Here is a 22289-nt window from a genome sequence, read left to right as displayed (position 1 = left end):
GCTGGGTTTGTGCACCCACCTGTCGCGGCCTGTTTCCCGTGGCTGACTGGGTCAAGCTGGGGCGGCCTAGAGAGGAGGGCGACGGGTAGAGGTCGCCACGGGGCTGGGGAGGCCGTCGGTCAAGGTCTGGAGCTGAGAGACCCAGACTGAGCGGCGCATGGCACGGTCTGCCTCTTAAATCCTCTCTCCCTGGGCCCTCCCGCCTATCTTCAGCCCTCAGCCTCCCCTCCGGGTTCCCAAGCCCGCGCGCCCTCGGCTCACAGCTCCGCCTGCCGGCCCTCAGCCCCGCCCTTCCTTCCCCAGTACGCGCCGAGGGGCCGGCCTCCGCCGCTGCGCCCAGTGCCGCGTACGGTAGCTTCCCGGTTCGGGACTGCGGAGGGGGCGCATGGCGGCGGTGGGGCCCCGCACAGGCCCAGGCGCCGGGTCCGAGGCGCTGGCGCTGGCGGCAGAGCTGCAGGGCGAGGCGACGTGCTCCATCTGCCTGGAGCTCTTCCGAGAGCCCGTCTCCGTCGAGTGCGGCCACAGCTTCTGCCGCGCCTGCATCTCGCGCTGCTGGCAGCGCCCGGGTTCCGGAGCCGCCACCTCGCCCATTGCCCTGTCCTGCTCTCTGCCCTGCCCACAGTGCCGCGAGCCTGCGCGCCCCGGCCACCTGCGGCCCAACAGGCAGCTGGCCGCCGTGGCCGCGCTGCTGCGGCGCTTCAGCCTGCCCTCAGGCGCGCCTGGGGAGCGAGGGCCGCAGGAAGCTGCAGCCCGAGCGGCGGCGGCCAGGTGCGCGCAGCACGGAGAACCGCTCAAGCTCTACTGCCAGGACGATGGACGCGCCATTTGCGTGGTGTGCGACCGCGCCCGCGAGCACCGCTCACATGCAGTGTTGCCACTGGACGAGGCGGTGCAAGAGGCAAAGGTGAGAGCTGGTCACACCCTTTCCTGTCCGCGAGACCCTTCGTCTCCCATTGCCGCGCACCCATTGCCTTCGACCCCCAGGCAAGGCAGGAGGCACAAGTGAGTCCCTGCTTCCTGTTCCCAATCCTAGCCCCCTGGGACTGCCTCCGGAGCTGAGCGCGGTTCTCCTCCTATCACCCCCACAGCACCACCCACCACCCACGCACATACACACGCTCGCATTTCCCTCTGGTCCCCATACTGGGCCGCCTGCTTGACGCCCCCATGGATTTGGCGATTTTCTTTCTCTCCGGTTCGGGCCTCAAGTGGCGTCTGCGTTATTGCAGCTCTTCACCGGTAAGAAGGCCCGGTCACACCCACACGTCCCCTGCTCCTCTCCCTGCCGCCAGCTCTTTTCCCGGGGTGTGGCTCTGCTCAGCGTCCGGGCTTCCCGGGCCCATGCGGAACGACCTCCGCGAGCCAGGTTCCAGAGCTGGGTTGAGTACCACGCCGAGAGCCATCTGGGCTGTGTCAAAGCTGTCGTATCTGGGCGCCCACCCCCACCCCCGCCGCCGCCTTTTGCTGCCTCCTTTTGGAACTGCAGCCAAGGAATGTTGTGTAGAGGCTTCCGGCGCAGAGTCTGCGTTCTTTCTTTGCTCTTCCGCCCTACGGCAACCCTCCCATCCAAAGGGGCTTTCTGGTGGTGGGGAGGAGAGCAGAGGAGAGGACAAGGCGGGTTGGGCTAATGGGAACTTGTGTTTCAGCCTGCCTTGTTCAGCAGATGACCTTGAGGAAGTGAGACCCCATTTTGGAGTCACCCTGCATATGTCCTGTCCTCCTATGGCCAGCCGGTGCCAGCTGTATCCATCCCGATGTCCAGTGGTGCCCTTAATAAGCTGGCACTTCCTTTTCTCCTGGATGTCTCTAAAAAGACACCTCCAGAAAAGGGGATTTCCAGAATCCTCTCCCTACTGTGTCTCCCTTTTACTCTCCCACAGGAGCTCCTGGAGTCCAGGCTGAGGGTCTTGAAGAAGGAACTGGAGGACTACGAGGCCTTCCGGTGCACAGAGGAGAAGGAGAGCAGGGAGCTCCTGGTGAGCTGGCCACCCCACGGCTGGACCTCGGTGGGGGACAGCAGCACAACTGCCACCCCACCCCCACTCCTGGCTCTGTATGTGTGGTGTTGGGATGTGTGCCTGTGAAAGAGCAGAGGTGGGTTTTAGAAAGTTAATATGGTGCATATTATAGAGAATGAACGTGTAATTTATGATACAAACTAGTGCTTTTGAGAGTGAAAGGGTATACTAAAATAATTATTCTAGAACAACTGGTTTAAATTTGAGCTGTGCCAGTGAATATTCTGTAACACCCCAATTAGGGCCTGGGGCAGCATCTTGTAATTGAACACATTACTTTTTCTGCAGGGAAATGTATGAATACTCTAAGCATGAGCATAAATACAATAAATATCCTCATGCCTGTTCAATGCATGCTTTGCACCAAATGAATTATGTTGGAGGAAAAAAAATCATTTTCAGGGTGTTGTAGATTTTAGGATTGAAGCGAAGGGAGAAGTGGCTAGGGGCATATCCAAACTGCTTCCGGGCTCCAGCAGAGAGCAGGATGCTTGGGGACTTGGGTGTACAGCAACCCCAGCTGCACACTCGAGGGTGCCCAGAGCCCCAGTGAACTGGGATATTGCATCTTCATTACAGTGACGATTTCATTAGAGGGTAAAATAAAATGTACTTGGAACAGCAAAGTGAGATCAGGTTCATTTTGGTTAAGATGGGCAAATGGGGGTCCCTGACTCTGTTATTTGTCTACTTCAAGTTCTGTTCCTAACTCAGTAAGTGGGTGCTGAATGAAAGACTCCCCTAGGGCCTTTGGGGGTGGGGTCTTTCTGTTTAGGACGTGGGAATTAGAGGAGTAACCTGAAGACCCTCCTTCCCTCCGGGTGGATGAGGAAGGGATAGCGGGAGGACTCTCTGGCTGAGATGCCCCAGGTTCCTTACCTGCCTCGCACATGCATCTGCGACCTCAGCCTTCTCAGTCTGTTAGGACCTCCTGACTCTGCTGAGCACCTTCTACTTCTGTGCACTTCAGCACCCACCTAACCACCTCCACCTGTGGCTCACACACATTACCATTGCGAAATGCCTGCTTAATGAAACTACAGAGGTAGAGTCTTAACTGTGCTGCATGATCACAAGGGGGGATGAATCCTTTTATTTGAAATTGCTCTCACCATTTAGAGGAACAATTCATACTGCGGGCAATCCCCTCTCCCCACAAGGGAACATTTGACAGTGGCAATATTTCTGGTTGCCAATACTGAGGTAGGAGTGATACTGGCATCCTACAGTGTACAGAATAGCCCTGCACAACAACTATCTGAATCCAAATATCAATAGTGCCAAGGTCGAGAATCCCTGCTTTGAGAGTATTTTGGCAAATGCTATTTCAGTTGTTATTCCCTTGGGAGGCAATATGGTATGGATGTGAGAAAGTGCAGGCTTTGGATCAGAATCCCTGGGTTAGAATCCTGGCTTACCACTTACTAGTGATGTGTCCCTCTGCCTCTGTCTTCTCATCTGTAAAATGGGATGATAAGGGTACTCATCTCATTGAGTTGTTGTTAGGGTCAAATGAGGTAAAACCTGTAAAGTGCTCTGAAAGGGGGCTACCACAGGGTATGTAAGTCCTCAGTAAATGTTAGCCACTGTTGTTTGCTTTCCCAGCTTCCTGTGAAGTAAGTAAAGCAGAGGGCATTGTAGAAAGCTGTGGACTGAACATAGGTCTCCTAACTTCAGATTCTTCTCACAGTCTCCCCATACACCCAACCTTTCCTTTTCTCTAGAGATTTCAGGGAAGAGGAGCTTTGACAGCCCAGCTTGTCCCGGTGGGCTGAATCCTTCTCTCTTGTCACTGTCCAGTGTCTTCTTGGGCTTTGGCTCCTTGCTTATCAGATCATGTGGAATGCCACACATGTGTTCACATAAAGAAGTGAGAGTCAGGAGTGTGAAGCTGCATCTAAAAACACAGGTGTGGAAAATACTGTGTGTAATGCTAATGGAAAGAAAAATAGAGAAAACTTGCATATGGCGCATTCTCTTAGGTCACTGTGATTGTGCTTCTACCTCTGGACACTAGCATCAGGTTTTCTGTTTTCCTTTCTTCTTTCAGCTTTTCTGCGTCTCCCAGGTTTTGTTTTATGAGCAAGTGTCAACTTTATAATTGCTAAAATGGTGATCTTTAAAAGGAAGTGAAAAATCAAAGTTGAGGGGGTGATAAAATAAATGTGTTTGGGGAATGAAAAGCTGCATCAGTTTAATCAGAAGGCAACAATCTATTCCTCCCATTTTTAAAAGGAGGAAACTGGTGGTTCCGAGGCTGGTTTGAAGTTGCTTGAGGCTAAATGTAGAGCCCAGATCCAGAGAGGCACAAGCGCACATCTGTGATGAGGGCAAGAGTATCTATTGAGGCTACTGAATGCATGGACTCGGGATATTTAAAATAGAGTGAGTGCAAGTATGTGTGTGTGCATGCATGGGGTGTCTCTGATCCCCAGAGCTGTGAGGGGAATGGAATCCTGCCCTGTGGGAAGACTCAGAGGCACCTTTCCCAATGCCCTGTCTCAGTGCCCAAGTACCCTTGCCTTTCCACCTCTCCTCCTTGAACAGAAGCAGATGGCGGCCGAGCGGGAGAAAGTGGGTGCTGAGTTCCAGGCACTGCGGGCCTTCCTGGTGGAGCAGGAAGGCCGGCTTCTAGGCCGCCTGGAGGAGCTGTCCCGGGAAGTGACACAGAAGCAGAATGAAAACCTGGCCCAGCTTGGGGGAGAGATCACCATGCTCTCCAAGCTCAGCAGCCAGATCCAGGAGACAGCTCGCAAGCCTGACCTTGACTTTCTCCAGGTGAGCCTCGCTTAGTCAGGGGTTCGAGTGGTTTATCCACAGAGTGAACAGAGTTAGGTCCTGTGAGTTTAGTAGAACTGCACAATCCAGAGCCAAAGGGGACTAGGGAGAAGTGCCCTGATCTCCTGAGGTTAGAGGGCTAAAAGGGTAGGATAAATATTTCTTGACCATGATCCACAATAATATATTTTACCTCCTATTCCAGAATACACATATTTGAGACAAAGTCTCAGAAAACAATACTTATCTTAACTACCTGTGATGCACTTGGGTGTTTTCTATTCCATCTCATTTTTAAAAAATGATCACAATCCACTAAATAAATTTCACGAGAACAAGAACAAGAACAGTGGTTGCATAAGTGCTGTGTGATGTCTCATGTCATTTTGAGAACAGAGTTAACCCTGTGTCCCAGCAGACGGCTCCAGTGATGATTCTGAAATGAAGTGAACATTTGCAGAAATGTGGACAGAGTTGAGGGGTCCACCACGTTGTTGAGACCCAGAGGCTAGCTACAGTGGGAAGTTGTTACCACCCAGGAGCCCGAGCAGGCTATGGGGTGTGGGTGCACCTGCTTATTGGTTATTCCTCTTGGAAGCAGGGCAGGGGGTCAGTCTTGTTTTCTCACAGTTGAATGGAGGTTACTCGACGTTGATTTGGTTTTCTTCCATCCTTCCTTCCAGGAATTCAAGAACACACTAAACAGGTAAGTGAACCTGACGGCTCCTTGGGTCTCCCTAAGCTGTTTCTTTGCCACTGAGTGATCTCTTCATTCCCACCCCTGCCCCCCGGCCTCCTGCTGCCTTACCTGTGTGCACTCTGAGGCAAATGTCTGCTTGTCTGGCCATGAGGATTCTGACCCAAGGTCTGCCCCACCCTTTTTTCACCTCATCATCCTATTTGTCAGAGCCCAGTGTTTGTGGGCCTTCTTCAGGGACCCTGTCCTGCAGGTGCAGCAATGTGCCCGGCCCCAAACCGACAACGGTCTCTTCTGAGATGAAGAATAAAGTCTGGAATGTTTCCCTCAAGACCTTTGTCTTAAAGGGGCTGCTCAAGAAGTTCAAAGGTAAGGGCCTAGCATGGTGCAAGGCCCTGTGGTATGGGTAGTGCTGGTATGTTTCTGGAAGCTCAGGAATCCTGAGGGGGTCCCTTGTCAGAAGCTGCGAGGCATGTGTGGAGCCAGGTTGGTGGGACAGGCAGTGGTGGCAAATCAGATCATGCCCTCCCAGGCCATGCAGCTTCCCAAGGGGACAGAAGGGGTGGAGTGGTGTTGGGGGCAGAAAGGGGACTGAGGAGTTTGTTCAGCCCAGGCCAGCTCCAGGCAAAAGAGGAGAGAAATGGGGAAAGGTTGAGCTGGAATACCTGGGCATCTGACATCTATCCTCTAACCACCATCCCTCCTCCCCCATCGTGGCTGACTCAGTGCCTGCACATCAGTCTCAGCTTCTGGGGAATTTGGGAAATGAGTGAGGTCAGTTGGACTATAAATGTTGGAAGAGGTGGTGTCATGGCCAGACAAATACCTATGTAGCTCACGTACGCCCTGCTTTGTTTTTTCTCTGCAGAAGATCTTCGAGAAGAGCTGGAGAAAGAGGAGAAAGGTATGATGGTTGTGATAGTGAGTTCTCATTACATGGCAATGTAGAGAGAATCCATTCCCTGCCAGTGACTCTCTCGAGGGATTTGCACATGCTTGGTTCTGTCAAAGAAAAAAATTGCACCAGACAGTGTTAAACAGTTGGCACAGATGATGTTATTCAAGGACTGCTGCCACAGTGGGGAGAGACTAGAATTCAACTTCCCGGAAGGCAGGGGGTTGGTGGAGGTTTATGGGCAGGGCAAGGGCAGTGGGAAAGTACTAGTCTGGTGGAAGAAGAGAGGCAGAAGGGAGGCTGGGGGTGAGTTTGACTTGGAATAGCTGGTGTCTCAAGTTTTGTTTTCTTTTCCTTCCTGTAGTCAGACTGCTGTAAGATTAATTTCAAGGTCGTCAGGGGAGAAGGAGGGAGCAGGAAGGGTCAGGTGGCACAGCCTACATCTTTGTTGAGTAAAAATCAGTCCTCGGTCAGTTCTTTCCTTCAGTCCCACCTCAGCGACTCTGTCAGTCTGTCCTCCTTGGTCCCTTGTCCTCTCACCCCAGTAGTTCTGGCTCCCTCAGGCAGCAGTGGGAGCTTGTGGCCTGTACACTGTGGCTTGGGGGTGGAGTTTGTGTGCAGGGGTCAGGGAAGGTAGTGAGAGACTGAAAACAGGGAGGGAGATGGCTCTGGAATGAGTGGGATCAAGCCCCGAGGGGAGGAGAGGGCACCTACTCTTGATGCTGACAGCTGAGCTCGGTCAGAGTTGACATGGGCAGAAGCTAAACCGGCCGAGTCAGACCAGGCCCCTCCTCTGCTCAGAGCCCTGCGTTGGCCCCCCTCACTCAGTAAAGGACAGAGGCCTCACCATGTCCTTCCAGGCCCCAAGGAGTCTGGCCTCACTTTCCCATTCTCCCCCGTGTTCACTCTCTGCAGCCACATGCCCCTTTTGCTGTTCCTAGAAAACCCCAAGTACACACCCACCTCAGGGGTCCCAGCACTGCGCGGGCTGTCCTCGGCTGGAACACACTTCCCCCACGTAGCCTTATGCAGGGGAGGGGGCGCTTCTTGCCTCTGTATGTCCCTGCTCAAATCCTTTTTTGGTGAGGACTTCCCTGACTGCTCTAGCCTGCTTTCCTGGTCCCTCTGTTCTCCTGATTTACTATCGTTATTTGCTATGATTATCACTTATTGTCTCCCTCCACCTTCTAGAAAGTGAGCAGCAGCAGGGCAAGGATACTCGACTGTCTTAGAAATTCTGTGCTACTTCCAGTGCCTACAACAGTGCCTGAAATGTTAACTTTTTATTATGTAAGGAAATGTTCAAACACACAAAAGTTGAGAGAGCACAAGAAAGCACCACATACCCATCATCCACCTTCAGCAGTTATAAATTTGTGGCTAATATTTTTCATACATACCCTACCCCCTCCTTCCCACTGGATTATTTATTTAAATTTTTAATTAAAATATATTTAGATTACATAAATGTTACATTAAAAAATATAGAGGATTCCCATATGCCGTGCTCCCCATATCACCCACATTTACCCACATTAACCACATCCTTCATTGGTGTGGTACACTCGTTGCAATTGATGAACACATTTTGGAGCATAGCTACTAAGCATGGATTATAGTTTACAATGTAGTTTACACTCTCTTCCACGCAATTCTGTAGGTTACGGGAAGATATAGAACGGCCTGTACCTGTTGTTGCAGTGTTTTTCAGGACAATTCCCAAGTCCTGAAAATGCCCCTGCATTAGTAACACCTGTTTCCCTCTCCCTGACCTCAGTTGGCCACTGCTTCCACATCAGTGGTCTAAGTCCATTTGTCTAAGCAAATCACAGATAACTCTCTCAGTATGTCATTTCTAAGCAGGTACTTTAAAAAACATGACCATAAAACTATCATCACACCTAGAATAATGAAAGAATTTTCCCCCAATATCTAGTGTTTAAATTTCCCCCATTTTCTTTTAAATTGGACTGATAGAGCTTTTAGAATTGGGGTATAAATCAGATCCATGCATCGTACGTGGAGGATCTCAATAAATACTTGTTAGTGAAAAGAAAGATGAGTAGAGGCGCTGGATGCGGGAGGGGTTCCCAGGCTAGAGGAGTCAGGTTTGCCCAGGAGGGAGGGGGCGTGGCCCGAGAGGCGGGGGCTGGGAAAGGGCCTGCAGGACCCACGTCTTCTCCTCTGTCTCTGCCCCACCCTCTGCCTGCAGTGGAGCTAACCCTGGACCCCGACACGGCCAACCCCCGCCTCATCCTCTCCCTGGACCTTAAGAGCGTGCGCCTTGGACAGCAGGCCCAGGACCTGCCCAGCCACCCACGCCGCTTCGACACCAACACGCGGGTGCTGGCGTCCTGCGGCTTCTCCTCCGGCCGGCACCACTGGGAGGTGGAGGTGGGCTCCAAGGACGGCTGGGCCTTCGGCGTGGCCCGCGAGAGCGTGCGGCGCAAGGGCCTCACGCCCTTCACCCCTGAGGAGGGCGTGTGGGCGCTGCAGCTCAACGGCGGGCAGTACTGGGCCGTGACCAGCCCGGAACGGACGCCCCTCAGCTGCGGGCAACTGTCGCGCGTGCGGGTGGCCCTGGACCTCGAGGTGGGCGCCGTGTCCTTCTACGCCACGGAGGACATGCGCCACCTCTACACCTTCCGCGTCAACTTTCACGAGCGCGTGTTCCCCCTTTTCTCCGTCTGCTCCACTGGCACCTACTTGCGGATCTGGCCTTGATGGGCGTTGCTCCGCCTCCTAGGAGGGGGGCCTCAGGGGCGAACCCCTCCCCCACCTCCTGGCCACCCCTGGGAAGGGAGGGTTGGCTTTCCACAGAGCCTTCTTGTCTACCTTTCGTACTCATGCCCTAGACTGCCCCAGACCCGCTTCTGCAGAACACAGCACTGGAGCCATGAGAGTGGGTGATTGAGGAAAAGGTCAGCTGAACAGGTTGAAAGATGCCTTGGACCCTTGGAGCCTGTCCCGTCCCTGTTGTGGGCACCAGGGCTTGGCCTGACAGGCAAGGAGATGGAGGCAGGTGAGGTCAAGAAGCCACCTGGCCACAGGGAGTTGAAAGACTGACTGGGGTGCCTCCTTACAGGGGGTTCACTGCCCCAGCTCAGAAGGGTCTTCTGGTTGGTGGAACAACTTGGCAAGTCCTGGTCCTGTGCTGTCTTCATTTGCAAGGGGGCAGGCTCTGGTCTGGGCCAGTCAAGTTCATTATCAGTTCTGCTTGGCACTCCTGTCAGCTCTTAGCTCTGTCTTCAGGATCTAACTGGACTGACAAGGTTATCCTACTCAGGGAGAAAAAGCATTATACCCCCAGCTCAGAGGCCAGTCTGGGCCAGAACTGGAAGGAGATCCTTGACCTGAAGTTGAGGGGAAAGCCACCCAAGAAATCCCAGGACAACAGCATATAGGCATTGCTATACTCCAGCACCCCTTAGTCCTTTGGTCCAGAATGATATGCGTATTCTCCACCACAATGATGGCCAACTCATGTTCTCAAAGATACCTAAACCCCTATCTTCAAGTGTCAAAGTCAGTCTCCCTTGGCGAAAGAGATCAAAGGCTCTGGAATTTGGCAGTGCAGGCTGGCATTTATAATTTTACAGATGCAACTAGCACCAGCACAGAAATGGACAGAGTACAAATATGCTTCCTGGAACTTGCTAACAGCAGAGGACTCTGGTGCCATAGCTTGTTCGGCTGTGCCCTGGTGGGCCTTCAGCAGACTGACCAGCCTTAGTATTCCTTGGCTAATCATTCACCAGCTTCTGGATTACAACACACTTCTGGCTGGCTTCTGGGAGGGTGGTGGTGGTGGTGGTGGTGGGGGGGGGGGTTCCTGTTTAGTGCTCCCCGGGGAAAGGGAATGGGGAGATGGAAATACAGACCATGAACTCATCTCTAGGGTGGTTTGACTCATTCTCCCCTCCCCAGGTCTGAGTGCCAGCACATAAGTGTGAGCAAAGATTTCTACCAGACTGGGTGAGCATGTGTTTATGTGTGTGTGCGTGTGTACATATGTTTAAATCTCAGATTGTGTGTACAGGGGGCATAGAGATTTGAAGGCATTTATGAGCATGTATGTAGGGTTTAGATGTTGTGAACACACCTAGGTCAATTTGGTCATACCCTACTATTAGTTTTTTTGTTGACTATTAGCCACATCATATTTAGGAGAGGGCCAGAGGTTTCCTCCCCCACTATGTGGCTACCAGATTAGAATGAAGGCAAGTCTCAGGTCCCAGTTCTGCTATGCAGAGATGGTTGAGACAAATATGTTGGCATGCAGGGACAGGGACAGTAGAATGGTGTGGTCTGCAAACATCATGGAATCTCGGTGCTCTGTCTTTTGAGATACTTCGAACATACCTGTCATACAGGTTCTCTTGGGGCAGGCATTATCCTGCAGACCCAGGTGATCAGAATCCTGTGTCCTATGAGCTGGGGACAGAGCCATTTTAAGAGTCCGGCCTAAAGCAATATTCCTAAGGGTGAAGGGTACTTTTAAATTCTATGCCCTGTTCATACACAGAGAGTACTTCTAGAACATTGTAGCCAATTAATGTATTTGAATGCCATTGATTTCCACAAGGAAAACCCATTTCAAACATTCTTTTACTAATTAAACCAACTGATGTTTATCTGGGCTGCCTCTCTTACGGCTTTTTGATTGAGTAGCACCCTTACACTTTATATCATACAACAACTATGCTGAAATATCAAAACATATATTACAGGTCACAGAAGATGTGGGTGTCTGGTACAGGTCAAGGGTCTGTGGAGGCTATGTGTGTGTAGGGCCAGGTCTCGGGATTGTGGGACAGGCTGATTGTACACTTTCACGTTTTGTGTCTGTGAATGTGACTGTGTGTTTGCAAAGTAACTACAATAGATGTACATGTATCTGAAGGGGGTAACAACAGTTATGATAGCAACTGCATGTGGAGGGGGAGAGATGTTCTCTCGTCGCTGCGGCACAATGGAGACTTGATGTCACAATGGTGGTATGTGAGTATGTGTAGGTATGCTGGTGTGCATTTTTCTCTACCGTCCTTTGGGCTCCAGTATCAGGGTCTCTGAGAACAGTGTCTGGCCCAACTTGGGATCTTCTGACCCCATCCATTAGTCCCAGATGCCTTTGTGCTGCAGAACAATGAGGAATCTAGGGCCCTGCCACTCTATCCCCACAGGGTTCCTTAGCGTCCAGACTGGTGGGGCACGCAGGGGCCTGTCTCTGGTCAGGCCACCCAGTGACCTCAGTCACCTGATTTTGCAAGGGCAAGAGGGGCAGGCTGGCTACCGGCTGCGAGGCCAAGGTCCACCACTTACAGCCAACACTTACTACCTTTGCCTGGCTGGGGCTTTCCCCACCCTCATCTTAGCCCTCTTGCCTGTGGGCAATTTAAGGAACCCTGGCAGAACTAGCCCCTCACTTTAAGACTCAAGGTGAGGCCCTACGAACTGGCTTTCCCTAATTCACCCAAGAGTGTGACAGGGCCTAGGGGACCCAGGCCCTGACCCAGTCCTCCACCCAGCACCCTCTCACACTCCGACCTTCTGATCCCCCCACTGCTCCTTCTCAGACTCTCCCTCCTGATTCCCCTATGGCTCCTTAACAGCCCACCTTCACAGGGTCCCACCTTCACAGCCCTTGCCCTCAGGTCTATTGACTGAGGTCTGTTGACTGAGGTCTGTTGACTCCCTCCCCCTAACCCTTCTCTAACAGGCCTGACCTCTAGACCCTCATCCCCACATACAACAAGCGCGAGTGCCCTCTTAATGTAGAGGGGGACTGGACTTAACCATCTCAGAGTCCATAGGATGGAGGAATAGAGTATGGATTAGAGTGGACTCACTGGTGTTCGGCTGGGGAACTATTATGATTAGTAATGGAAAAAATTATAGTATTGACATGGAGAAAATGGCCATGGTAGCTGCTGATGGTAGGAAGAGGGAAGAAGAGATACAATGTGGGGCAATTTTCAGAATTTGGAGTTGTCCTGGGTAGTGCTGCAGGGACAGATGCTGGACATTGTGTGTCCTGTTGTGGCCCACTGGGTGGACTGGGGAGAGTGTAGACTACAGTGCAGACCACTGTCCATGTGGTGCAGCAGTGCTCCAAAATGTATTCACCAGGTGCAGTGAATGTGCCACGATGATGGAAGAGTTGTTGATGTGAAACAAGTGGGGTAGGGGGAGTGGGGGGGGGGTATGTGGGAGCCTCATATTTTTTTAATGTAACATTTAAAAGAAAATAAAGAAAAAGCAAACAAAAAAAAACCAAAAAACTAACCGCATATCTTCTCTCCTCCATCCAGCCTGCATCCCTGACCACCTCCCAGTCCCGACAAAACCACCAGCTGCACTCTCTCTAAATCCGCCGGAGGCGCTCGCCCTGTCCTCCAAGCGCCCCCGCCCTCACCTCATCCCTCTCCCCATGGGTCTCTATCCGAGAATTTGAGACCCGACCCTTGTCCCTTACACTTAACCGAACGCCGCGGGTGAAACGGCTGTTGACTTCAGGAACTTTTCCTGGGCTGGGTAATGGTGCCACGGTGCCATCTGCGGCTGCGCAGTGATGGTGTCAACAAGTCATAAGCCGCCCTGCCACTCGCAGCTGGCTCCATAGCTCAGGGGTTAGAGCACTGGTCTTGTAAACCAGGGGTCGCGAGTTCAAATCTCGCTGGGGCCTACCTGATTTTTATTTTTTCCTGTTCCACTTTTTTCACCCTTCTCTCAGGGAAAGTGAGAAAGCAGAAGACAAGCAAGCAAAAGTTGAATTTCCGCCTTCACGGCAATCAGACCCTTGCGGAGCCCCTTGTCTCTTTGCTCCTTATGGACCGGCTGCCCAAAGGTTCTGCCTTTGCGTCACCTCCTCTTTCTAAGAGCCAAACCCACTGCTTCCTTCCTGTTCGATCACGGTGCCGCCGACTCCCCCCGTCTCCTCCCGCGAGGCCCCTCCTCGCTTCTGTCTTCGCCCGCTCTCGGCGACTTGGCTGCGGGCGCGCTGCCTTTCTGTTCCCCCCGTCACCACACTCGGGCCCTGCTCTCCCCCTCGTCTGGGTTCTTTCTGCTTCACAGGGTGCGGCCACCCCCTGTCCCGGGATAGAGAGATGGTGTTAACACGCGCGTCGGCCCATCTCTCCCGCGAGCTTCCTGCGCGCCCAAGCGTTGGTTTTCGCCCCCTCTCGCGCGTTCTAAGCGTTATTGCTAGGTTTGTTCCTTTGCTCTCCGCTGCGGTGTGTCCTCGGCGTCCGGCTCACTATCGCCTCCACGTTGTAAGCATTTGCTTCTCTTCTTTATGGAATTACATAAGGAAAAGTGCAAACCAACGTCCACATGCGTGACATCCAAAAGCTGTAATTTTGTCACATTCGCTGTCTTTTACCCATTTAATTTTCAAAAAACAAGTTACTCACCTAACTGTGCTGATCTTCTGACTTTTATTTATTTATGTTGTTAATGGAATTCGCTTTTAAAATGAACCTAAGTTGTCAGTAAACTATCGGGGCACTTGTCCGGATCGGCTGGGGCCAGGACCTCCCCACCCCGCGAGGTTTTGTCTCCCAAGCCGCGGAGGCCCTCTCTCTAGCCGAAGGGTCCCTCAGCCCTTGAGCGAGTCGCCTTCCATATGGAGACGTGGCCTATTCCAGGCACTGCTCCAGGGTGGCCCAGGGTCACTGAACCTGGGCCCGGTGCACCAGAGAAGCGATGACCCCTCTCGGGTGCCTGGGAGGGGGCCGGAGGAGAGGCGTGACCGAGGTGATGGGGCGCATGGCGGAGGGGTGCAGCTGTGGGCCCCCCATGTCAGGAGGTGTTCGCTTCGCTCGCTCCCCTAGGATAGCTCCCAGCCAAAGGGCCAAGACTGCGTCAAAACTTCGACCGCCTTGCACGGGATAGGCCAGGAGCCCGTGGGCACGTTCGGGCACTTGCACGCCCTGGGCTCCTCCGGGCTCATCGATCGCGAAACACCTGCCTCACAGGAAGCTCAGTGCATTGCGGAAGCTGCAGCGCGGTTTTCCACCGCGAACTACGTGGGGCTTCAACACGGTGTCCTTTCCCGCTAAAACTGTATTCCCAGAGTGCCTGAGTGTGGGCTGACGGGTAGTAGAGCAATCTGGGCAAAGTGCTGCAGGCCTTGCTCTCAGATGGGCTCAGAGTCTCGGCGCTAGGGCCGCGCGTGCGGATGCCTGTGTTAAGAGCTGGGCGAGAGGGTGGCTCTGGGGGCGAAGGGTTCGAGGGAGGATTTCGGGCCTAGAGGGGCCCAAGGAAGGGCGGCAGTGGACACCCACGAGTCACCTGGTCTAGTCAGCCTGGGGCAGGTGAGACGCTGGGAGGCGGGCTTGTCCGGCCTGTGGTGGAGGGTAGGCTCAGGGAGAAGAAGGGCTATCCAGGATGGGGCGGACACATGGGAGGGTCAGTTCACCTGGGGCTGTTCACCGTGGGAACAGCCGAGGGCCGAGGCCGGAACCCACAAGAGCCCCAAGGCAAGAAGGAGCTAGTGGAGAGGTAGGACGACAACCCCTTCTTTCCCAGTAAGGGGTCTCGGAGGAGGCCGGGCAAGGGGCCCAGAGTGGAGCGGTCAGCAGTGTCCACGGCGCAGAGGGCTGAGCAAGATCAGGGACAGTGGGAGTGGATAGATCACTGATTCCTGGGAATAGGTTAACCACCATCGCTTCCCATGCTGTTTGTTTTACAATATCCTTCTGCCTAGGGAATTTATCTGCTGATGATATAAAAATAAACCTTTGGTCCAGTTCTGGGTGGATTGTGAATTCTACATCAGGGAATCCGAATCACTATTGTTCTACTACTACAACCCAGTGCAATGAAAACCCTTTAATGAAGGGTAGGTCCGATGCGCGGGAGGAAGAGCAGAGCGTCGGCAAAGCGGGCGCCTTGGGTTTGCCTTGCGCAGGAGGCCGCTCAGAGGCAATCCCCGGTGAAATAGGAGAGTACCAGGAACTTCAGCAAGACGCCTAGGCAATCGGTGCCGGGGCTCCCATGCGACGGCGACCCTGGCAACGCAGCTTAAAGGAACCACAGACCCGGCGAGTGAGCGCACTGCAGTCATTCAAGGAGGAACCGTGTGGTTTCCCGTGTTGAATTGGTAAGATATCTGTGAGCGACCGCTAAAAATACAACGATGTTAAAAGATAGTATGTCGGTGGTGAACCCATCAACGTTTTGTTTTTGTTTTTAAAGTACCAAGTACGTGCCCGCGCGCGAGCCTCGGAGGACGAGCATCAACGTCCGGGCCACACAATCACTCCCCAGAGCGTGGGTTTCCGGGTCCATCTGTCATTTCTGATTTACGCTTCCCTACATTTTCTAAACACTTTCCAAATAAGTATGTGTTACTCTTTACTTTGAGAAAACGATCAAGAAAAGACCCGCGCCCTTGCCAGGCTCTCCATTCGGAAAGGGCTGCCCGGGTTTCATTTTCTCTCTTGGGGCGCAGGACCCAGCCGGCCCCGAGTCTCCTGCAAACCCGGCTCGGTTCTCGCCCGAAGCCGGCGCCCCCGGCTTCTGCCCTCCGACCCTGGCTCCTTACGTGGGCTCGGGGGGCCTTATTTGGGCCTCGTGCCTCACGCTGCCTCTCTGGGGAGGGGCGCCTCGCCCCTGGAGGGGACGCATGCCCGCGTCCTGCTGCTCTGGTATCTCTAGCAGGAAGGCACTCGTTCGGATGCCAGGTGGTCTCAGACCCGCCAAGGGAGACGTCGCGTTTAGGTCACGCGGTGCACTTGAGGCTGAAGGGTACTGGCTGACGCGTTCCAGCAGGGAGCGGTTCGATGGGAGGGGCTCGAAGATTCTGAGCACTCTAGAAGTACGAGAAATGGAAGTCTATTTTCTCGGTGACGAAGTGATCCGTGCGGAATAGGCTCATGCATAAACCCATGAAAGTGCCTAGCAGCTGGCTCGTTGGTCTAGGGGTATGATTCTCGCTTTGGGTGCGAGAGGTCCCGGGTTCAAATCCCGGACGAGCCCACTTTTTAAATGCTTTGTTAAATTGACAATTTTGGTCTTGGTCCTTACGCAGGGGGCGTAGAACTGGTAGAACCAATAGGTCGGGAAGAAACTCGTGTGAATGAGTTAGTGGGCCTCACCGGAAGCACGGGTCGCTAGGGAGCTGGGGAGTGCAGAGTGCGGGTGCCCACGCTCAGGGCGCCCGGACGCGAGGAACGCGTGGCTACGCTGTTCGCACCGTGGGGTTGGCAGAGGGCCAGTTGCTCTCTCGGCTTCAGCGAATGAGTCATGAGATCGTCTCCTTACAGCCACTCATCTATGGATGCACCAAAACATACAGAAGGCTTTGGCAATGACATTAGAGAAAACAGTCAAGGGTTTTACGGGACAAGCCCCCGCCCGTGGGTTTCCGTAGTGTAGTGGTTATCACGTTCGCCTAACACGCGAAAGGTCCCCGGTTCGAAACCGGGCGGAAACAGACAAGCAACGTTTGTTTTTAATATATAGAAATGATTACGGGGGAGGAAGGTGAAGACAAGTTTGTCCCGCGTCCACGACCACCCCCCAACAGTCTCCAATTGTTTTCAGTAATGCGCGGTGCTTCAACAAGAAGAGAGCCGCTGGCTTCCCGCTCCATTTCCACTCGTAAGTAAAGGTCGAACGTTCACCCTCTTTTGGTCCCCATCCCGGTTAACGATTGAGACCACCTGCGGCTGCTGTCAAACGTAGTTCCCGATCCTGAGCTCTTGGAAGGATATCCCAGGGCAAGGGCTCACATGCTTTCCTGTCTGTCTACTTTGATCCAAAGCTGAGGGGGAAATGAGCAGAACCAGTAACAGAACCATCTCTGGCAGCGGTGGAACTGGAACCCAAGTTCTCAGACTGAAACCTTAATCCAAGGCCGTAGACAGCTCGGCCACGCTACCCCCGACTTAGTTCATTTTGAGTATTCTTATTCAGTTTATGCCAAGTCCACAGGCCAAACCAAGTGTTGGGATGAGTCTGTTGGTCATTGCAGAACCATAGCCTGAGCTAGAGGATTCGTGTGGCCACTGGCATGCAATCTGCGTTCCACCAGCGCTCTGACAGAGGCTGGTTCATGTAGTTTCACCTCACGACTCGATTTTGGGGAGCACACCCAAAGTCACTCCCCGGGGTCAGCGTGTGGGAGTGGGCTTGTGCGCAGGGGAAGACTTTTATAAGCTCCTTCCTTCCTTCCTCCCTTCCTTCCCTCCCTCCCTCCCTCCCTCCCTCCTTCCTTCCTTCCTTCCGCAGTGAGTGTGTCTTATTTTTATAAACTAAGAAAGAAAAGGGAAAAATCTCCACCCTCTCTCCCAGTTGCTTTTTAAATCCCAAAGATTTTTTGTCAATGGCACTGACTCATTCAGAAGTGGCTCTTCAGTGACCACGAGGGCCTTTTTCTCAGAGGCCTCCATCCATGCAACTTTGTTGCATGAGTTTTCCACCCTTAAAACAAGTTTTCTTGCTCGAGGTATCTGGTCTTAAACCTTTGTTAAAACGTACTTAACCCATTGTAAGAAATTCCCCTCCCCCCCATGATTTTAAAATTCCATTTTTTATATATAGCAAAATACAGGAAAACGTAGGATGAAATCATCTGTACATTCACAGCCCAGGGAAAACCCATAACATTTGGTGAACTAATCTCCAGTTTGTTTTTCAGTTCATTTTTCCCTGCATCGGTATGTCTATATCCTTAGCTGTGATGCTGCTGTATATTTGAATTGTGCTTTTTAAATTTAGGCTTGGTGTCATTAAATCTTCCCAAACTTCATTTGAATGACTGGCTCAGATTCTGGAAGGTGAAAGTAACCTGATTTTCTGTTCTTGTGGCCCTGACTTTGGATGGAAGATTGAGGCCCCTGTCCAGCGAGGTGCGGAGGGTAACTAGTACTCAAGGTGAATAAACTGGGTTACTGCTACATCCCAGTGGAAATATTTCCTGATATGTGATCACTTAATGTAAAGACTGTGGAGTAATTCTTATATACTGTCTATAGCTGTCTGTTTTTAAGCTTCCTTGTGTGTCCTCATGGGCTTGCAGAGATATCTCTGCTGAGTGTTCGATGATTTAATAACATGACTTTCTACTCAGTCTGGATGTCTCCACAGGACAATGACCTTCCCACGGTGGATTAGAAAATGGGTCCCTAAAAACCACCAGCCATGAATTGACCAAAACCCCTGTTATTAGAAGGCCTCTCAGTATCTATCTGCCCAACCGAACACATTAACTTCTTACAAGAGAACTCTGACTTGGATCTGGGATCTTTTCTTTTGAAAACTTCTTATTTTGAAACAAACATTTACGAAAACTTGCAAAGAAATGTACAGAAGGTCCTATGCACTCTTCACCAGCCCTCCTTCAATGTTCCAATTTAACTATGCATGGTAAAATAAGCGAACCAGGAAATCGGCATTGGTAGAATCACAGAGTTTATTTAGAACTTTGTTGGGTGTGAGTATAGTTTTCTACAGAGCAATTTTATTACCTGCATAACTTCCTCTAAGAACCTCCACAAACAAGATAGAGATCTCTTGTTTTTAAAAATTTTTTTACATCTTTATCTTTTTTTAAAAAAGATACATAGATCACAACAAATATTACATTAAAAAATATGAGGGGAAGCGGACTTGGCCCAGTGGTTAGGGCGTCCGTCTACCACATGGGAGGTCCACAGTTCAAACCCGGGGCCACCTTGACCCGTGTGGAGCTGGCCCACGTGCAGCGCTGATGTGCGCAAGGAGTGCCCTGTCACGCAGGGGTGTCCCTGGCGTAGGGGAGCCCGCTGCGCAAGTTGTGCTCCCGTAAGGAGAGCCGCCCAGTGCGGTAGAAGTTCAGCCTGCTGAGGAATGGCGCCGCACACTTGGAGAGCTGACACAACAAGATGACGCAACAAAAAGAAACACAGATTCCTGTGCTGCTGACAACAGAAGCGGACAAGAACGCGCAGCAAATGCACACAGAGAACAGGCAACTGGAGGTAGGGGAGAGAAATAAATAAAATAAGTCTTAAAAAAAAAAAAAGAGAGGTTCCCATATACCCCATACCCTATCCCAGCCCACTCTTCCCACATCAACAACCTCTTCATCATTGTGGCACATTCACTGCATTTGGTGAATACATTTTGGAGCACTGCTACATCACATGGATTATAGTTTCATTGTAGTTTACACTCTTCCCCAGTCCATTCAGTGGGTTATGGCAAGATATATAATGTTCTGCATCTGTCCCTGCAGTATCATTCAGGGCAACTCCAAGTCCCGAAAATGTCCCCATATCACAATTCTTCTTCCCTCTCCCTGCCCTCAGCAACTCCTGTGGCACTGTCTCCACATCAATGATACAATTTCTTCCATTGTTATAGTCACAATAGTTCTACAGTAGAATACAGTAAGTCCACTCTAATCCATATTTTATTTCTCTATCCTTTGAACCCAGGGATAATATCCACTCCACCTCTATATTGAGAGTAGGCTTAAATCCCACATGACTGATGCATGCAATTCTCCTGCTTGCAATTGTAGACATTCCCATTCCCTGGTGTGGTGGTTGACCACCTTTACCTCCCTGTTAGCTGACCTGGGTAAATCCAATGAACCAGTGAGTAGGAGTTGCAACTCTGCTGAGGCTCAGGGTCTAGCTGGCACATGACCAGTCCAGAGATACAAGTCTCCTGAGTATACACCAACCCCAGCACCAACCACAGGTTCAGTAAAAGTGACAGAAGGGGCATGTGTAGAAAGGTCACATGTGAGTGCAACTCCATCACACTTAGGAGCACAAATTCAAGAGTAGGGCTCGCTGGCAAGGCACTGAACTCCAGAGCCAACCACCATGACTATAGAACATGTGTGTCTCCCCAGCCCTCAGGAGCACCAGTAACTGGGATTGTATCTACGTTGGTTGTCTCTGGGATTCTGCTATGATGTGCATAAGCACGGCCCCTCTGATGACCTCCTGACTTATTTTGAAGTCTCTTAGCCTTATAAACTCATTCGTCATTACCATTTCCCCCTTTTATTCAAGGTCTCTTTTTCTAGTTGCATCACCAGCTGGTGCTTGGTAGTAATCCGTTAGCACCAGGAGGGCTCATTTCCGGGAATCATGTCCCATGCTGGGTGGCAGGTAAGGCATTTACATGCTCAGTTTGGCTTAGAGAGTGGCCAGATTTGAGCAACATGGACGTTTTCAGGAGTTAACTCTTAGGCACCCTGCAGCTCTAGGCTTAATTGGAATTTCAAGCACACAGACTCATAAGCATTGTCATCAGTATCAAGGGTCCCTCATTGGACCATCCTTCTTCACTGGTCTTTGCCCTTGCACTTGAGGGATGGTTGCTGGAGAACCCTTGTTTTTGTAGGCATTGATAACTAAACCCAGGATCTCCCATCTGGGAAACAGGTGCTTGCCTGCTGGAATTACAACCAGACCCCATTTCACGGTGCCCTTTTTATAACCATACACCCAGGCTCCAGACTCCTCTCTCCCCATCCCCTAACTCCTGGCAACCACTAATCTGTTCTGTTTCTGTAAATTTGTTACTTCAAGAATGGTCTATAAATGGAATAATATAGGGAAACGGACTTTGGCCCAGTGGTTAGGGCGTCCGTCCACCACATGGGAGGTCCGTGGTTCAAGCCCCGGGCCTCCTTGACCCGTGTGGAGCTGGCCATGCGCAGTGCTGATGCGCGCAAGGAGTGCCCTGCTACACAGGGGTGTCCCCCGCATGGGGGAGCCCCATGCGCAAGGAGTGCACCCATAAGGAGAGCCGCCCGGCGCGAAGGAGGGAGCAGCCTGCGGAGGAATGGCGCCGCCCACACTTCCCGTGCCGCTGACGACAACAGAAGCGGACAGAGATACCAGACGCAGCAAGAAGACACAGAAAATAGACGGGGGGAGGGGGAGGGGAGGGGAGGGGGAGGGGAGGGGAGGGGGATGGGAGGGGGAGGGGGAGGGGAGGGGAGGGGAGGGGGAGGGGAGGGGAGGGAGGGGAGGGAGGGGAGGGGAGGGGAGGGGAGGGAGGGGAGGGGAGGGGAGGGGAGGAGGGAGGGGAGGGGAGGGGAGGGAGGGGAGGGGAGGGGCAGGGGAGGGAGGGAGGGGAGGGAGGGGAGGGAGGGGAGGGGAGGGGAGGGGAGGGGGGGGATCTTTAAAAAAATAAATAAATAAATGGAATAATATAATAGGCAGCCTCTAGAGACTGGCCTTTTTCAACGATAGCATAATTTCCTCAGGATCCATCCTAATCATATCAATAATTCATTTCTTTATTATTGCTGAGTAGGTATTGATGTACTATAGTTTATTTAACCATTCATCTATTGAAGAGTATTTGGTTTGTGTCCACTTTGATACTGTTACAAATAAAGCACTTATGAACATTTGAGTACAAGTTTTTGCGTGAGCAGAAGCTTCCATTTCTCCATGATAAAATGCTCAAGGGTACAATTGCTGGCCCATATGGTAAGCACATATTTAGCTTTACAAGAAACTACCAAACTGTTTTCCAGAGTGGCAGGACCATTTTACATTCCCATCAGCAATATATGAGAGATTAATTTTATCTGCATCCTGGTTAGTATTTGATTAAATCACTTTAAAAAAATTAACTGTTCAAGTAGGTGTGTAGTGATAGTCCACCATGATCAGAAATTTCATCTCCCTATGGCTAGTGATGTTGAACATCTTTTCGTGTGTTTATTTGCCACCCATATTTCCTATTCCATGAAATATCTCTTCCTATCTTTTGCCCATTTTCTAATTGGAATATTTGTTATTTTTTAATGTCAACTTTTGATAGTTCTTTATATATTCCAGCTTCCAGTTCTTTGTTGGGTATGTGGTTTGCAAGTATTTTTTCCACAACTGATTTTAAGGAATATATTTTTATTACAGAAATTGTGAACTTACAAAATGAT

At 51.7% G+C, this 22289-nt stretch overlaps 1 protein-coding gene, 1 long non-coding RNA gene and 3 other non-coding genes across 5 annotated transcripts; 4 read left to right on the top strand and 1 right to left on the bottom strand.

Annotated features, from left to right (window-relative positions):
- The first annotated feature begins 313 nt into the window (after positions 1-313).
- On the top strand, positions 314-11026 carry TRIM7 (tripartite motif containing 7). Its single transcript, XM_058283741.2, has 7 exons — positions 314-904; positions 1881-1976; positions 4566-4796; positions 5480-5502; positions 5747-5862; positions 6362-6397; positions 8601-11026. The coding sequence occupies exons 1-7, from the start codon at positions 386-388 to the stop codon at positions 9110-9112; spliced, it is 1533 nt and encodes a 510-aa protein (XP_058139724.1). The 5' UTR covers positions 314-385; the 3' UTR covers positions 9113-11026.
- Positions 11027-13000: 1974 nt separating this feature from the next.
- TRNAT-UGU (transfer RNA threonine (anticodon UGU)) lies at positions 13001-13073 on the top strand. The gene has a single exon. It is a non-coding gene; the product is annotated as a tRNA-Thr (tRNA).
- A 2132-nt stretch (positions 13074-15205) lies between these two features.
- LOC139437422 (uncharacterized) lies at positions 15206-16222 on the bottom strand. Its single transcript, XR_011647231.1, has 2 exons — positions 15936-16222; positions 15206-15513 (listed from the first exon to the last, which is right to left on the bottom strand). It is a non-coding gene; the product is annotated as an uncharacterized lncRNA (long non-coding RNA).
- Positions 16223-16297: 75 nt separating this feature from the next.
- On the top strand, positions 16298-16369 carry TRNAP-UGG (transfer RNA proline (anticodon UGG)). The gene has a single exon. It is a non-coding gene; the product is annotated as a tRNA-Pro (tRNA).
- Positions 16370-16753: 384 nt separating this feature from the next.
- Positions 16754-16826, top strand: TRNAV-AAC (transfer RNA valine (anticodon AAC)). Its single transcript has one exon. It is a non-coding gene; the product is annotated as a tRNA-Val (tRNA).
- Positions 16827-22289: the final 5463 nt, after the last annotated feature.

This window comes from Dasypus novemcinctus, chromosome 2 (genome assembly GCF_030445035.2).
Source record: "Dasypus novemcinctus isolate mDasNov1 chromosome 2, mDasNov1.1.hap2, whole genome shotgun sequence".
Lineage (NCBI taxonomy): Eukaryota > Metazoa > Chordata > Mammalia > Cingulata > Dasypodidae > Dasypus > Dasypus novemcinctus.
This window is presented reverse-complemented; position numbering and strand designations above follow the sequence as displayed.

Excerpts from the sequence above, each read along its gene's own strand:
- TRIM7 (XM_058283741.2), top strand. The coding sequence starts at position 386 with ATGGCGGCGGTGGGGCCCCGCACAGGCCCAGGCGCCGGGTCCGAGGCG. Across the intron at positions 905-1,880 it reads AGGCGGTGCAAGAGGCAAAG|GAGCTCCTGGAGTCCAGGCT; the intron begins GTGAGAGCTGGT and ends ACTCTCCCACAG. Across the intron at positions 5,863-6,361 it reads GCTGCTCAAGAAGTTCAAAG|AAGATCTTCGAGAAGAGCTG; the intron begins GTAAGGGCCTAG and ends TTTTCTCTGCAG.